The sequence below is a fragment of the Gigantopelta aegis genome, chromosome 5 (assembly GCF_016097555.1).
Source record: "Gigantopelta aegis isolate Gae_Host chromosome 5, Gae_host_genome, whole genome shotgun sequence".
In the NCBI taxonomy this organism is placed as follows: Eukaryota; Metazoa; Mollusca; class Gastropoda; order Neomphalida; family Peltospiridae; genus Gigantopelta; species Gigantopelta aegis.
Genome location: NC_054703.1, coordinates 12,383,775 through 12,400,018, shown reverse-complemented (window position 1 = coordinate 12,400,018; position 16,244 = coordinate 12,383,775). Strand labels below are relative to the sequence as shown.

The window sequence follows — 16,244 nt, the reverse complement described above, 5'->3', positions numbered from 1 at the left end:
TTTTATAAAAGTTAAAAACCACAATAACAAAATCTTAAGTAATTTGTGCAGGTTATTTTTCCAGTGTTGATGCTTTTGAACATGCTATGGTTGGCATGTATCTAAGGGAGGTAATCAACCAATCTCACCACCAGTACTACCATCTGCACAACCATCCTGATTAATTCTCAACCAGTGAGCAACTAGATTTTAAATATTCAAACAAGAAACGTAAAATCTACATGAGAAAATTAAATTAAATTCTATAATAAAAAATGTAAAATTAATCTAAATCTATTTAAAACCAGATTTGAAATATTCAGGGTTTCTGCCAGGCAGGACAAAGGGTAAAATTACGTACTCTAAAATATAGAAAGTTTATGGATACATTTTTAAAAAACCTTTTAAATGTATTATAATAAGAGACGTGCTGTTTAAAATTTGTCAAAGTTTATAAAATGTATTTAAAAAGAATAACTCGTAACTACATGTACATGTACCTAGTTGGGACACTGTAATGATCCATTTTATTTTTATTACGTACACTCAAAATTATTTTCTGGCAGAAATCTTGATATTAAAATAGGAAATGTAAATCTATTTATTCAGTATGTGAAAATAAATCTTGTAAATAGTACAATAGATCTAAATCTATTTATAACAATTAAAAATCAACCTCCACTGAGGGGATCTGAACCACGGACTTTCAGTATGAGAGAGTCGAGTGCTCTATCAACTGAGCTAACAGGGAAATTCCCACTAGCTACTGCTAGTATTTACTACATATTTCTACTACATATTTAACAAGGAAGTGAAAAAAAATCCATATAAAAGCCCTTGCCCACCACACTAACACCGGACTTACAAGGGATGTGCCCAAAACCATAGGAGTATAGGGGAATGTTAATAAGAGTTCAGATTCAGGTTCTAACACTGGAATATGTTTTTATAGGTAATACAACACAGGCCAACAAAGCACAATGATTTAACAACTGAACAAAAACTGTCTTCTAAATGACAAGCATAAACAATGACACCAACTTGACACAGCTGTACAGAACAGACAACATTACACCCAACTGATTTCATTAACGCTGACAAATCACAATGAAATTATTTTTTGGGGGGTTGATTTAATAAAGAGAACTATTTTTTTCAAATTTCACTTTAATTCACAATTTGGCAAATTACTGTTTCAACCCTTTAATAAAGTAAACCAAAATCTGCTTTCACTTAACTTCTATTCCATGTTACATTAAGGTTTTTCTCTTCTCTTTTTGGTGTATAAGTTTGGTTTCTCCAAGAAAAGCATGCAGCCCTCCTACCTCCCAAACTAAGCCTTTATTATTATTCAAAATATCTACACAAAAATTAATTAAAAATTTACAATTTAGATTTATTTTGCTAACGTTTTTAACACCATTAACCTTTTCATTTTACTATTACTAAGAAGGAATATAACAGCTATCAACATATGAGAAATTTATTGTTGTGTGAAATACAGAGAATATGTAAATGTGTAGATACCTTTGATGGCCTCAGCTGATTGGACGAGCTCGCTGACACTATTGGCTACTTTGCGTGATATGAGTGCAAGTCCCTGTTTGTTCTCCTGAGATGGCTTCACCACACACTGGAAACACAAAAAATATCCTGATAATATATGCTTGATGCACGAATGTGTTACCCACTAAAAAGTTAGAAGCTGAAATTATCTTTAACAAGAGTACGGGTGAGGTACATAATACGTACGCCCATCAAGAGTTTGATGGAAAACCATATTTACATGTATATTAGTGACTATGTTACAGGTACGATTCAATTCAAATTAAGTGAAATGTTTGCAATGGGATGGATGAACAGTTTGTTTTGGACCAACCACCATCCCAAGTTGTTCCTACATGTCGTTTTATGGTCCTGTATGCTTCTGTAGGCAAGATAGGATTTACTGTTGTGTGCAGTAAACCATGAAAAGTAGGTCATAATGACCTAGTAATATAGTACGCCACACACCGCCATCCCAAGTTGTTCTTACATGTGAGGTTTGATGGTCCTGTATGCATCTATGGTCCGGACAAGAAAAAGTTAACAGATGAATGGACGGACAACGCCATACCATAATATGACCCATCATAGATAGGCGTAAAAAAAAGCTGAACCTCTCTACCACATTAGTTATGTTTTTTACCAATGTACTGTGGAGGATATAGTTATTAAAAAAATGACATATGAGGTGGGTGAAAAATGTGTAAATATTTTTATATATATATTTAGTGTATGTATTTTACCAGTGTGCAATTTTGGCTTAAAACATTTAAGTGTCATAAGGACTCCCTGTTTACAAATCTTTAGAGCCCACCACCAACCCAGCGAGCCCCGCTGTGTGTCTCCAGTAGAACAGAAGATACACCAAATATTTTGCATGAAACCATGAAAAAGATCGCTATTCAAGACGGTTTCCCAGGATTTTGAGATATATATTGGCGGTGTCATTTTGAACAATCAATGTAATTTGTACAAATAAGTTTTACGAGCCATGCGGGCTCGTATACTAGCCAAGCTAGAGAGTCCTACATGATTTTTGCAAGCCTCAGACTCTCGGACTTTCCGACAAAATCGCACACCAATTTTATGAATGTTCCTTAATATCATAGCCTCCATTCCAGTAGTAACCTGGTATAGGAGTCATAAAAAAAACGAGAGGTTATTTCCTGTATTATTATCGTGTGTATTTTATAGATGTCCCCCCCGATATCTTTGTTACGGTATTTACCTGGTGTACGACCACCAACAGATCCTTGTAACTATCAGCACACATACGGCCCGCATTGATGGCTCTCTGTCGAATTTCTGCTGTCTCGGCTGTTGATGCAGCACCCTAAAATAAAACAATAACACATTATACACGTACCATACTGAGTTACATGTACCAGACGGCGGAGGAAGGAAGGAAGGAAAGAAGGAAATGTTTTATTTAACGAGGCACTCAACACATTTTATTTACAGTTATATGGTGTCAGACATATGATTAAGGACCACACAGATATTGAGAGAGGAAACCCGCTGTCGCCACTACATGGACTACTCTTTTCAATTAGTAGCAAGGGATCTTTTATATGCACCATCCCACAGACAGGATAACACATATCACAGCCTTTGATATACCAGTTGTGGAGCACTGGCTGGAGCGAGAAATAGCCCAATGGGCCCACTGAAGGGGATCGATCCCAGACTGAACGTGCATCAAGCGAACACTTTACCACTGGGCTACATGCCGCCCCTAGATGACAGAGGAGAAGATTGATCAAATCTGGGTGAGGTGAATATTTATAGGTACATTTCAAAGAGTCTCGCCATATTCTGCTATCATTTGAACAGGTTCTAAATTATACACTTAGTCTGAATTGTAATATTTCGTTATGAAATACTTTTGTTTAATATATTTCTCTTAAAAATGTTTTATTATATTAAGTAACTGATAATTAAGGTGTCTGTGTTACATTAAAATGAAATAATATAATTAGTATTTTTTGGCATTAATAAAATGAATCTGGCTTAGAACTAAACAATGCTTTGTGTGTGTGTGTGTGTGTGTGTGTGTGTCTGTGTGTATGTTTGTCTGTTTGTGTGTGTGTGCGCGTGCATATGTACATGTATGTACCTGTGTATGTGTATGTGTAATAATGCCACATTTGGTGTTAGTTCAGTGTTTAATGGTGCTAATAATATAAAAGAAAGTTAAAGTTTGTTATTTGTTTAACGACACAACTAGAGCTCATTGATTTTTTTTAAATCATTAGCTATTATTGGATGTCAAACGTGGTAATTCTGACATATAGTCTTAGCGAGGAAACATTTTTCCATTAGTAGCAAGGGATCTTTTATATGCACCATCCCTCAGACAGGACAGCACATACCCCAGCCTTTGATATACCAGTCATGGATATAACAGAAAGGAATAATGCACATACTTTGCAGACGTGCAGCAGGTCTGAGATCGCTTTTCTTCCCATATTAGCGGAGGATATTATGTCTTCCTGCCGAAGCGAGTTGCCCGCGGCAACGGCTTTAGCGGTTGCCATGGTAACAGGTTTAGTGTATCGAATGATGTCCTCAGCGGTTCCCTTGGTGTAGTCCTCACTGACATCATAGGCCTGAAAAATAAACAAAAACATTTTTTTTTACGATTAAACGTATTTCCAAAGTTTGGATATTAAAATGTATGACTGTGAAAGCACACTCCTTTATTTCCAAAGTTTGGATATTAAAATGTATGACTGTGAAAGCACACTCCTTTTAAAAACAACTCAGAACATGCAAGTCTCCACCAGCCCACACACACCCCCCCCCCCCCCCCCCCCCCCCCCCACCAATATTAAACTTTCTTGTAAAGCTAAGTGCTATTAATGTCACTGAATAAACCATTTTAAAATAAAGCTGACCCAATCGATGTCAGCATGACATGCCATATAAATACAGGGTTTCTGCCAGAGGGTAAAACGGGTATAGTGCCATACTCAAATGTTTTGCAGATTTTTTTTTTTTTTTTAAGTTAACCTTTTGACAAAATTAATTACGCTTATCATTACTGTATTATTTGTTTAACCCTAACCATAAACTTAACTCATTTTCTCAGCCGGCTCCTCCGTCCAGGACAGGAAAGGTGAGGTGGGTAGGACGAGTAACCACCTGCACTGGCAGGTGCAAGGGAGCACCAGTAGTCCGACCGTAGCAGGTAACAGGCGGAGGGTGGTATGGTGCTATGTAATTTGGAATGTCCCATTGGATTAAGCCAAAGAGAATGGGTGCGCATTTTGATGAAGAAATTTAGGTGCAATTTTGAACGGTTATCTAAATGGAAAGGTAGGGAGCTATGTATAGGTTTAGTAGGCTGAGAGTAGCTCGTTAATTGGACTTATGATGCTGGCATGTCTCCCTAGGTTGTCCATAGGGGCTCTTAAAAGTGACTGAACTGTTCAGCTCATAGGCTAAGGATCAACTCCAGGTTTTTATACTGGCCAAATTAAAAAAAAAACCAAAAACAAGTACGCCCTCATTTTGAAAATAAAAAAGGATGAAAATCTAACATTAATTTTATTATGGTCTAAATGAAATGAATATAAAAAAAATGTTTTTAATGTAATATAAATAAGCCTCACTCTGACTTCCTGCCCAATAGCCTCGATTGTCGACTCCAGAGCCTGTGTCCCTCTAGCAGTCTCATCTTCCACGGTCTTTACTGTCTTCAACAGTGACGTCACATTAGTAACCATTACCTGTAGAGAAAACAAATGTAAAAATTACTGAATGTTATTACCAAAATATAGACTTGATAGTAATTACATAGGAAAAAACCCCATGAAATAAAAATAATGAATATGATAATAAAAAAATAAGATAGCAAGTCAAGACGGCAGTAACAATCATATTAATTTAATGTTACATTTAAATACTGTGCCCAGGACAGCATGCTTGAACTGTATTTGGATATAAGCATGAAAATAAATTGAAAGCAAATCTACCAAAACCCCACATAAATGGAAATGTTTTCATTAATTTCACAAGTATATACTCCAGTATTTAAAAATCCATTTAATAAGTGAAATCTTTATCAATATGAACTCTGAATAAAGTATGCAAATGTAAATACATAAAACATTTATTTTTAAAAATGTTGCAATATTATTTATTTCAAGAAAGAAAGAAACAAATGTTTTATTTAACGACGCACTCAACACATTTTATTTACGGTTATATGGCGTCAGACATATGGTTAAGGACCACACAGAGTTTGAGAGGAAACCCGCTGTTGCCTATTTATTTCAAATGCATGTACATGTATGTAACAATATTAAATAGATGATTAATTTGATGACCTAAAAAACCCAGAATCAAGAATTCTGCTCAATTAAATGTCTCGCCAACCATAAACATCATTGGTGCACTGTGATAAACATTCATCGGTGCAACTCTAACTGATCTAAATTCAAAACTTTAATGTGTAAACCTTAACCCAAACGTTGATGTCATCTCCGTCACCGTCGGAAAAGTAATATCTACATTTCACCTTTTTTAAAGGAACAGACCCTAGTTTCAACCCGTGAAAATTAACACCAAGTTTAGCTAATCTACAAACCTGTAACACATTTGGATAAAGTTACAGTTAAGTGAAACATGAGTCTGTGACTTTGAAATGGTGAAATAACCTAAAAAAAAAAAAAAGACTAAAACTCGACTCCACAACTGTTACTTCTCAGACGCATGTGTGTGTTAAAACATTTGAGAAATGCATTTTGTGATATTAAAAACACCAGGATGACCAAAAACAATTTGAATGTATGGAAATGGATAATCTAAACAACAAAATCTAAGTAAAGTATGACTTCAGTTATCAAAAACTGCTCTAATGTTCAAAAACAAACCTTAAATTTTTAAAAACTAGGGTATGTCCCTTTGAGTTTCAAAGGTGAAACAAACAACAACAAAATCAAGAAAAGAACATGTTTACACAAAATACTAACCTGATTACGTAACACGTGGCTCTCAAATGGTGTCCATGAGTTACATCAGCACAAATCACAATGTATGTATTAATAATACTGAGATACGGCTAAATATCTAACAGGCATATATAATCAGTGTACATGTAGTACTGTTGGTGTAACATATTCAATGTAGAACACAACTTCATAAATCACTACCAGTGTTTCTGCCAGAAAGACATTTTTGGGTGTGGCTCCATGAAATTGAATATTTACAATGTTGACAGGGGGTATTTTAGGGGGGGGGGGGGGGGGGTCTCCCCAAGAAAGAAAATGGGTTAGGTTTAGGGTTAGGGTTAAGAAAATCATACAGTTATGATAAGAGTCATTATCTCGCCTTCATGTAAAATTCTTTAATCCCATTGGTTGTTTGCCGTTGGACAAATCCCTTATCCCCCTGTGGGCGGAGCCAAATTCTCTTATACCCCGTCTGTAATTTCCAACAGTTTCCAGCCGCCCCAGTTAATGCTAAAGCAATAATTAGATTATAAATAACATTGATAATCAACCAAGTATACATAATTAATTTTATTTTTACTATAAAATACACTATTTTAATACTTTTAAAAGCTGCAATGTTGAACTCGGCCACCTAATTACGGTCGTGGTGTTATTGTATTAATGCGCGATTAGCAACAGTTGTTGTTTTTTGTTTTTTTTAATATTTTTATTTTTTTACTACATACATTTCTAATTAAAAAAAAGTGTTTTTTTTTTTTTTTATTAATATCTGTTTCAGACAATTTCGTATTACAAACATTTGAAGTTAAAAACTCGTTTATCGACGGAACTATTTTTCGTCACTGGCAAGTGGTTTTGTTCGCGTCCGCGTGGTACGGCTCCGTTAATAAATTGTTAACAATTATTTTCTGGCGTTATTTTGATTATTTGGCTATATGGTTTAACATGTCGGCAAGATAAATTCGTTGTAGAAGCAACTCTCGGGGTATATGGCTTTTTATGTACCCTCTGTGTGCTCTTTTACACCCTCGCCTTCGGCTCGGGGTAAAAGAACACACAGAGGGTACATAAAAAGCCATATACCCCTCGTGATGCTTCTACAACTTATATTAATTTTCTCAAAAGGTCAACTTAAAAAAAAAAACCATTTTGCAAAAAGATTTGGGTATGGCGCCATACCCATTTTACCCTTTGGCAGAAACCCTGACTACTATGACATATTTACAGGATATTAAACGAGCTTCCATTTCGTATCATGTTTATGTCCCAAGTGAAATAATTTTCAACTGTCACAAGCTTTAGCGGGACATAAGCAAGATACGAAATGGTAGCGAGTTTAATATCCTATTTATTACCCATAATCGATCTTAATTTTTATTACTCAGTTCGTTTGGTTGACGTTCCTGTAAGGTTACAGTGTGCCAATCGATGACATCACAAAGTGTTACATCCCACTTGGCGTTCTAGTGGGACATATCAAAAAGATATGTACCAAGATATTTTTAACCATATGGGTAATAATCATATACTATAAATATTAAAAACAAGGGATTTTTCAGTTATAACTGCTGCTTGTCAACTGGTGGCGAGTGGGTGGGTAGGTCCTTCCCCCCTTCACCACTCACCCTATTTCCTATTTCTCTCTCTCTCTCTCCTCTCTCCACCTTTCTGTCCCCCCCCGCCCCTCTCTCTCCCCTCTCGTTCTGTCTGTCTCTCTCCCCCCTTCTCTCTCTCTCTCACCCCCTTCTCTATCTATCTCTCTACTTCCTATTTGAAAACCTGTTCCAGCACCAAAATAAAGATATAATTCATATGTTTGCCAAGGAATGTGTGATTCATTGTATCAACTTGTGAACAATCGAAAACCAAATTGTCATTACAATAAATAAATTAAACAATAAAAAAAATAAACAGGACTCAAACATATACACGTACTGATACCAATTTATTACTATCAAATAAAATAAATTCACAATAATAATTACTGTAACAACATAACACGATTTAACACTTGAATCTAGAAATTAATATCTACCATATTCCCTCTAATAAGTGCCGGCCTCCAATAAATGCTGGATAAGATAGCCATAAACTAATTACTCCCTGGCATAATATTTTTTAAAAAGAAGAAAAAAACCCCCATTAAAATGACAGGTCCCTTTTTATCATTGTCTACAAAAAATAATAAAGGCCGGGTCTCCAATAAATGCTGGGTTTGAGACTGTTTTGAGGGTTTATTAGAGGAAATATGGTATTTTAAAAAACATTTGATATGTAAAAATAAATTGATGATATACACATTAAGTACAACTCAGAAAAACTATTAAAAATATCTAGAGACACAAAAACTTCTTTAAAAATACTGCCAGAAATAGATACTAGCTTTTCAAATGTGAAACACATTACAGTGAATATATGTTTTTAATTTCTAATTTTAATTTGAAGTGTGCAGAATGCAAACAACATGCAAGTAAAATGTTAGACTAGCCAAAAACCAGAAGAAACTACTACAGTTATGCAACACACGTTTTACTAAACCATGAATGGTTTTTATTCCAGGGATTTTCATAACTAATGTAAGACTGGAAAATCACCTGGGTTTAATTTTGATTAGTACTTTAGTGATTAAACTAAATTCTCAATTGATAATTAAACAGAACATTTATTATTTTCTTTTTGATTATAGAAAATTCTTACACATACAATTAATAATTTTTATTATTATTTCATCCTGCCACCGCCACCCCCACCCCCACCCCCTCGTACAAAATTCTGAAGCCATGGAACTTAATTACTAAGCTATAAAATTGTCATTCATTTTGAAATTAAAAACTTCAAAATCTGACATGATGGTTAATGTTATCAAACTCTGCCGATATACTTAGTTTATTTTAATTAAGCTGCTCTCGGCTTTAATCAACAACAATTCTGCTATTTTTCTCAAAACAAGGGGGGGGGGGGGGGGGGGGGGGGGAGTCTGGATTTAATTTTTCTCAATTTCTTAAAAAATAATATATATTTATATTAACATTTAAGGGGGCGGGACATGTGCACCCCCACACTTTTCAGATATTTTGTTTTATATTTGCTTTATAATAGTGTAAAAGTGTGCAAATATAAAAGTGTGCCCCCCACCCCCCACCCCACCTTTTGGCACCTTCCTATGCCACTTCAATTTATATTGAAATGACGACAATTGATGTTGGTGCTGTTGCTAATTTCGAGCCCTGTATGTGATATGACGTAAACACTTGGAACACCAATGCACAGAATCATGCAATTTCTTCATGCTGGGGAATTACCAAGAACAGCATGGAGTACTCAACAATAAACAACAAACATTTACAAACAGCGATTCATCCACAATTTTTCAGCAGTATCCCATGTCTGATAAAGACTGGAAAAACTAGCATCATTTAATCATAACAGGGGCCAAATTTTAAATTTAAATAAAATTTAAAAAATTGGGGGGGGGGGGGGGGGGGGGGGGGGCCTCACATGGTAAGTTTTTTTCTTCAATTTAATGATAAATATTAGTGCACCTACATACAAGAAACAACATTACATGAATTCCAATGCTGGCAATAATTTTTGTCCAAAAACTGCCACCAGGAAAGACGTACAGCAATTCACTGGCACAGGAAATGGGGGGAGGGGGCAAGTGGGGGGGGGGGGGGACCTGTGCAATTAATTCTTTGAGGCCTGCTAAACCAATACATGTACATGTCACCCTACCAGACAACACATTTTCGTATCTCCTAAATTCAAGGGCCATAACTCTGTGGAAATTGGGTAAAGCACCATGAAAGTTATACATGATCTGTAAGCAATATATAAAATGTCAGCTCAATATTTTGAGGCATTGAAAAAACCCGAAAGAGACCGGAAAACAAATGTTTGTATCTAATAAGTTCAAGGGCCATAATTCTGTCAAAAATGGGTAAATTGCCATGGAAGTCAAACTTGATCTGTAAAAGTATATGACAAAGCTATACACAAAATATCAGCTCAATATCTCAAGGCATTCATTCTCAATGTATTTCATTCAAGACAGCTATTGACTTCTTTTTTTTAACACACCCCCCCCCCCCCCTATGGATACCAGGCATTGAATTTAAAGAATTTTTTTTAAATCTGCCTGAATATTAAATTGATATAATTTTTAAAAAATTAGGGATTGCATCTCATTATCATATTTCAAACCCAAAATTTTGGATTCTCGGAAGCCTTTGCTAAATTCACATCCTGGATACTAGTGGATGGATCTTTACGGAAAACACCAAGTGACAAACGAATCGAAGTCATGCTCACAAAACACAGGCTATAAAGTACCTACAAAGAAATATTTTCAAAGAGCACTCTTTTTTTTCCGAATTTTTTTGTTTGTTGAATGATAAAAAAGATACAAAATTATTTTGCAGATCAATAAAAATACATTAAGAGTTTTAACTTGTTATCATTATTATTGTTTTTAAAGAAGTGAAGTTATTCTAATTTATTATAATTATACAGTTTAAATTAGATGTTTAACGACACCCCAGCACGAAAAATACATCGGCTATTAGGTGTCAAAACTATGGTAAATATATATACAGGGATTAAGAAGAACTCCCAAAATATATTAGTAATTTGGCACATTTAGACAGTAAATCTTTAGCAAATTTAAATTTCAAATTAGCCAAATGAAACAATAATATTAAACCTCTTTGAATAAATCTATTTAACATATTAATTATTATCTGACCTAACATTAATGGGTCAAAGGTCAAGGTGTATTATAATTACTTCTCGGCATCCAATACACAAAACAACGTCGACAAATACTACAAATACTGCAAAAAAACGTACCATGCACACAATTTAATCTACTGAAAGCTTTACAGCTACGCAGGCAAGCTAAATAAAGTATCAATAAAGAAAGAAACAAAGGAAATGAAATTAAACAAAGTAATAAAGTTTTAAAAAGTAAAACTGGTTAAAAAAAAATTGAGGAAATTTGATCTATATTTTCATACATCAGACATTAAAACATTTTTCAATTTGTAACTGAACATGGAAAATATAACTTGATTTTAAAAAAGAAGAGATTTTTTTTCTGCAATATTATAAAATAAAAAAAGAAAAGAAAATATTGCTATTTTTCAAATCAGACAATGTTTTTTTTTTTACAAATAACTAAACATTAAAAATATAACTACATTTAGTAGATAAACAATTTTTTGTTAGATATATATAATAAATATATACTTTAATTTTTTTTTAAAATCCTTTGTTATGTTTTATTTCACAACTTTAGCACCATGAATATTTGAGACATATTTTCAGACAGCGAAATCCATGTCGACACCAATACCAAATTTATACAGTTCGTTATGCATACAACTTGAAGTTCTATGAGTCCACAACATGTAAAGGTTGCACCCTATCCCTACAACACACTCATGCAAACGCAGTATGCATATAATACCGGACCTCGGCAGGTAGCAATTGGTATCTACCCTGGAAATAAGGGGGAAATAATTCAATTTGTATCAAAACCAATCACATTTAGAGTTATCTGCAGTCAAAATTGTGTTTATTAATAAAACATATTTTTTTTAAAAAGATGTCTGAACCTCTTTTCGATATAGGCACGTAAATAAAGCAACAGTAATCAAAAAAAAAAAAAAATTTAAAAAGAAAAAAGGAAAAAAAAATGTTTTCATAAATCATAAAGATAATGAAATCAATTCTACGAATGAATGAATAAGCACACCAATGAAACAATGACTTATGAGTATTAAACAATGGTATTTATGAACTCATATTATATTATTGAAATTAGTTAAATTCTTATAACTCCTAGACCAGTATATTATATAGTAATTTTTATTCACATATTGTACTTGAAGCTCTTCCAATATACAGGTGCTGCTGGAAGAACAATGGAGTTCTTAACTGACAGAATATTAAATTTCTTCAGCAAATTATTATAAAGCCCGTGTTATTTTCACACACACAAAACAAAAAGTGTTTTAGGAACACAAAAAAAAGGTTGAAAAAAAAAAAAAAAAGTTGGAAAAAAAGAACAAAATGGCAACAAAACTAAAATAAATAAAATGTACTTACTGGATTTTAACAGCTCAACATTGATTAACTAACGTCACATACAACAGTTAGTTCACGACAAAAGATTCAAGCTGTTTACCAGATACATGTATGTAGTGAAAAACAATCCGGTAAATATATTTCATGATATACATATATTCGCAAAAGAACTAATCAAACATTTAAAATATTTTATTTGTCACATTTTAATTTTTTAATTTTAATTTTTATTTTATTTTTTATTTTTTTAACTAAAGGGGCCTAAATAAAATTGTTAATAGAAATATCCCCTGGAAAAAACAATTAAAAAACTTATTTAATGGCAAGCGATAGGGTAACCAAAAAGTCTACCATTTGTACACCAATGAAAATATTGACAATTGCAAAGTTTTCCCAAGAAAGTTTTTTTTACGAAACTGCTAACAATAAGTTTTGGCCAGCTTAAATCTTTAACGTATGATATATAAATTAATAAAATAAAACGATTATTGAATATTCCATGACAGGTGATGTAGGGTATTTTCAAGCATGCCGAGCAAATTACGAAGCACGTGTTCTTGGTTTACAAGAATAATTACGACAATGTTTTCACAAGAAATCACAAAAGTATTTCGACTATCACACATTCCTTGGCAAAACTACACATGGTTACATTAACAAGTAGTTACATTAACAAGTAGTTACATTAACAAGTAGTTACATTAACAAGACGTAAGATTATATGTAGATATTACCATTTTGATTATTTTCTTTATTTCCTTTGTCAGGGGCTTTAGATTGTAACAAAATCAAATTAAGTACAAATATGCTTCACGTAAAAACAATTCACATCAAAACTATAGAGTTTTAATTAGATCAAAATAACTTGAAGTACATTTCTCAATATCTACAGCTCTTCAGCAGTTGTTAAAAACACTGCTGTTAAAGAGATCTTGCCACTCAGAATTGACAACAACCTGTTGTGCCCAATTTAGTGAGATCTATATAGCCCTGATCAATTTTTGACAAATACCTTAATTTTTGTCTAACATCCTTATTGGGGTTTTTTTGTTTCGCTAAACCATGCAATTAAAACAATGTTTAGGGTATTACATATGGGATGCAAGAGCAAAATGTAATCATCTAAATGTTAGTATGAACTATACTAAGCAAGATTTAGATGCACTGTAAGCTATATACAATGTACTAGTATTTGTTAAACCTAACAAAAATTACTGAAGATTCACTATTCTTATACAATGCAGTGTTCAAAATAAGCACTTGTCCATTGACAAGTGAAAATCTATTTGGACAAGTAAAATGTGCCTCGGTGGTTGTCCAGTGGACAAGTAAAACATTTCTGTGCAGTTTCATTTTGAGCAATTAAAAATATCATCCTTGTACTTAAATAAAACAATCTATTTATTTGGACAAGTGAAAATATTGGCAGACAAGTAGATTTCTAGATAGATTTGAGCAATTAAAAATATCATCCTTGTACTTGAATAAAACAATCTATTTATTTGGACAAGTGAAAATATTGGAGGACAAGTAGATTTCTAGATATATTTGTCCGGTGGACTAGTAATTTTTTTTGCTTATTTCTATCAGTGCAATGTTAGGATGAATTATAATAAGCCAAGTAGCTTATTCTGTTACACAATACTGTATAAACACAACATTCAGCCCTCTACACTGTGACTAATTTGGTAGCATATGTGACCATTGTTTTCATTTGGCGACTAAAACATTTCATAGTACAGATACTTATATAAAAAATACATAGAGGTTATTACCAGAGTGTTTTTCGGTATCGTCAGTATCATATATTAGGAATAAAAATTGTATTATAATACATTATTTTTATTCCTAATATATTATATTGACAATACCGAAATACACGAGGGTAATAATCTCTTTATCATATAAGCTCAAGCTTAATACAACATGTTTTTGTAAACTGTACACGCAACTTTAATTCCAGTCCGCCATTACTAGATATTCAAATGACGTAAGACTATGTGGCGCAGTGTATTTTTGAATGGAAATGACGTCAAACTCGAATGACGTCATTTTGGATGTCCTTACATCAAAATAAAGTTATGCCTAAAGTTTTTTGTTTTCTGAATGCTTGACAGCTTTCAGTGTCAAATTGCCATTGAAATGTTTTTATTTGATGACAATGAATGCATACGTCAATCATGGAGTGTCACCCAAGTACGTTTGCTTAAATGTCAATAAACCTAGTGCCGAGACCTCGACTAATTTACATCTAATTTGCAAAGTTATCAAATTCTTAAAGTATGTGATCTGAAAAATATTACATACTTTGATTGCACTGAAAATGTAAGATATTATATGATAAAAGTAGGCACAATCTGGTTCCTATGTGGAAAAGTTAATGTAGCTAGAGGCCTGATATTTCTGGTTTCGATGCAATCTTTAGAATGGTAACATGACGTTGAATAATTACAAGCTTTCCGTGTTGATTATTTTCAGCTTAGATCCAATTAAGACAAGGGCTTCTGACCACACACTTAAACTCTTTGATAGAAACCCAACACTTAGTATTTATTTAAATGTTCGTGTTGTATCTACTTGAGGTTCAAGCATGATGTCCTGGGTATACACCTCAGCTATCTACCATACTGCTTAACCGGACTGGGGCCAGTCTTTGCCATGAGTAAAATATCAAGGCTAGCTGAAGATCACTCTCCTGAAATAGTGCTAGGCGAGCAATCACACAAAGTTTTAAATTAAATTTATTTCACATTTTATTACAAGGCAATCAGTTTACCATTCTCCTAAAAATATTCAGCTGAGTTTGGAGGAGAATGGAAGTGATCACTTGACTTTCTCGATGAAGAATGAGGACTACTGTTTAATGGTTAGTTGTTAGTGTTAGTCAAACGGAAGGCAATGTAGTGACCTTTTATATGCACTCTCTCCTATAGACAGGACAGTACATATCATGTCCTTTGGTGAACCAGCTGTGGAGCACTGGTTTACGTGTGTGTGGGTGGGGGGGGGGGGGGTGTCGTTAGTGGTTAGTGAGAGAGAGAAGACAGTGCAGTAACTTTTTATTAGCACTTTTCCATAGACAGGACAGTACATATCATGGTCTTTCATGTACCAGTCGTGGGGCACCGATTTAGATGGTTTGTTCTGTAGAGAACAATCGATCCTGAAACCTACCACAGCACAGACGAGATCGATCTCTATCCACGCTCACTAATAAATGGATTGTTCATGGTTACATACATTTATTTATATATACCTTGCAGGACTGTTAAATAGGTTAATGTAACAACACGTTAAAGCATACTGTCACGGATATAAGGATCTTATTTCTCCAAAAGTGGATAATAAATGAAAATTACATCAGTGTTTGGAAACCAATTCTGGCTATTGAATCACCTTAACTAAACCATGATGGAGTGAAATCCATGTCAATCCTCGTGGCAATATCATTTTTCAAATTATGGACCATTGCCATAAATCAGTTATTTATTTTAGAAAATACCATTAATAAGTGGAGTATGATGGTTACGTAGATTGTTGAATAAAATACATTTTGGGACAATTAAATCAAATACATATGTTTCACGTAATACTTTGTTAGGCCATTTAATGGGTCAGTGGTCTGTGACAGTATGCCTTTAAAGATTGCTTAGTTCACATAGATGGCAGAGTAAT

General features: G+C 33.7%; 1 protein-coding gene across 1 annotated transcript in view; it reads right to left on the bottom strand.

The window, feature by feature from the left end:
• Positions 1-16,244, bottom strand: part of LOC121373262 (talin-1-like) — a 101,876-nt gene that overhangs the window by 19,519 nt on the left and 66,113 nt on the right. Inside the window, exons 38-41 of the mRNA XM_041499784.1 lie at positions 5,139-5,255; positions 3,951-4,133; positions 2,753-2,857; positions 1,507-1,612 (exon numbers count right to left, since the gene is read on the bottom strand). Coding sequence (XP_041355718.1) covers positions 1,507-1,612; positions 2,753-2,857; positions 3,951-4,133; positions 5,139-5,255 — 511 coding nt within the window. The remainder of the gene's footprint in view (positions 1-1,506; positions 1,613-2,752; positions 2,858-3,950; positions 4,134-5,138; positions 5,256-16,244) is intronic.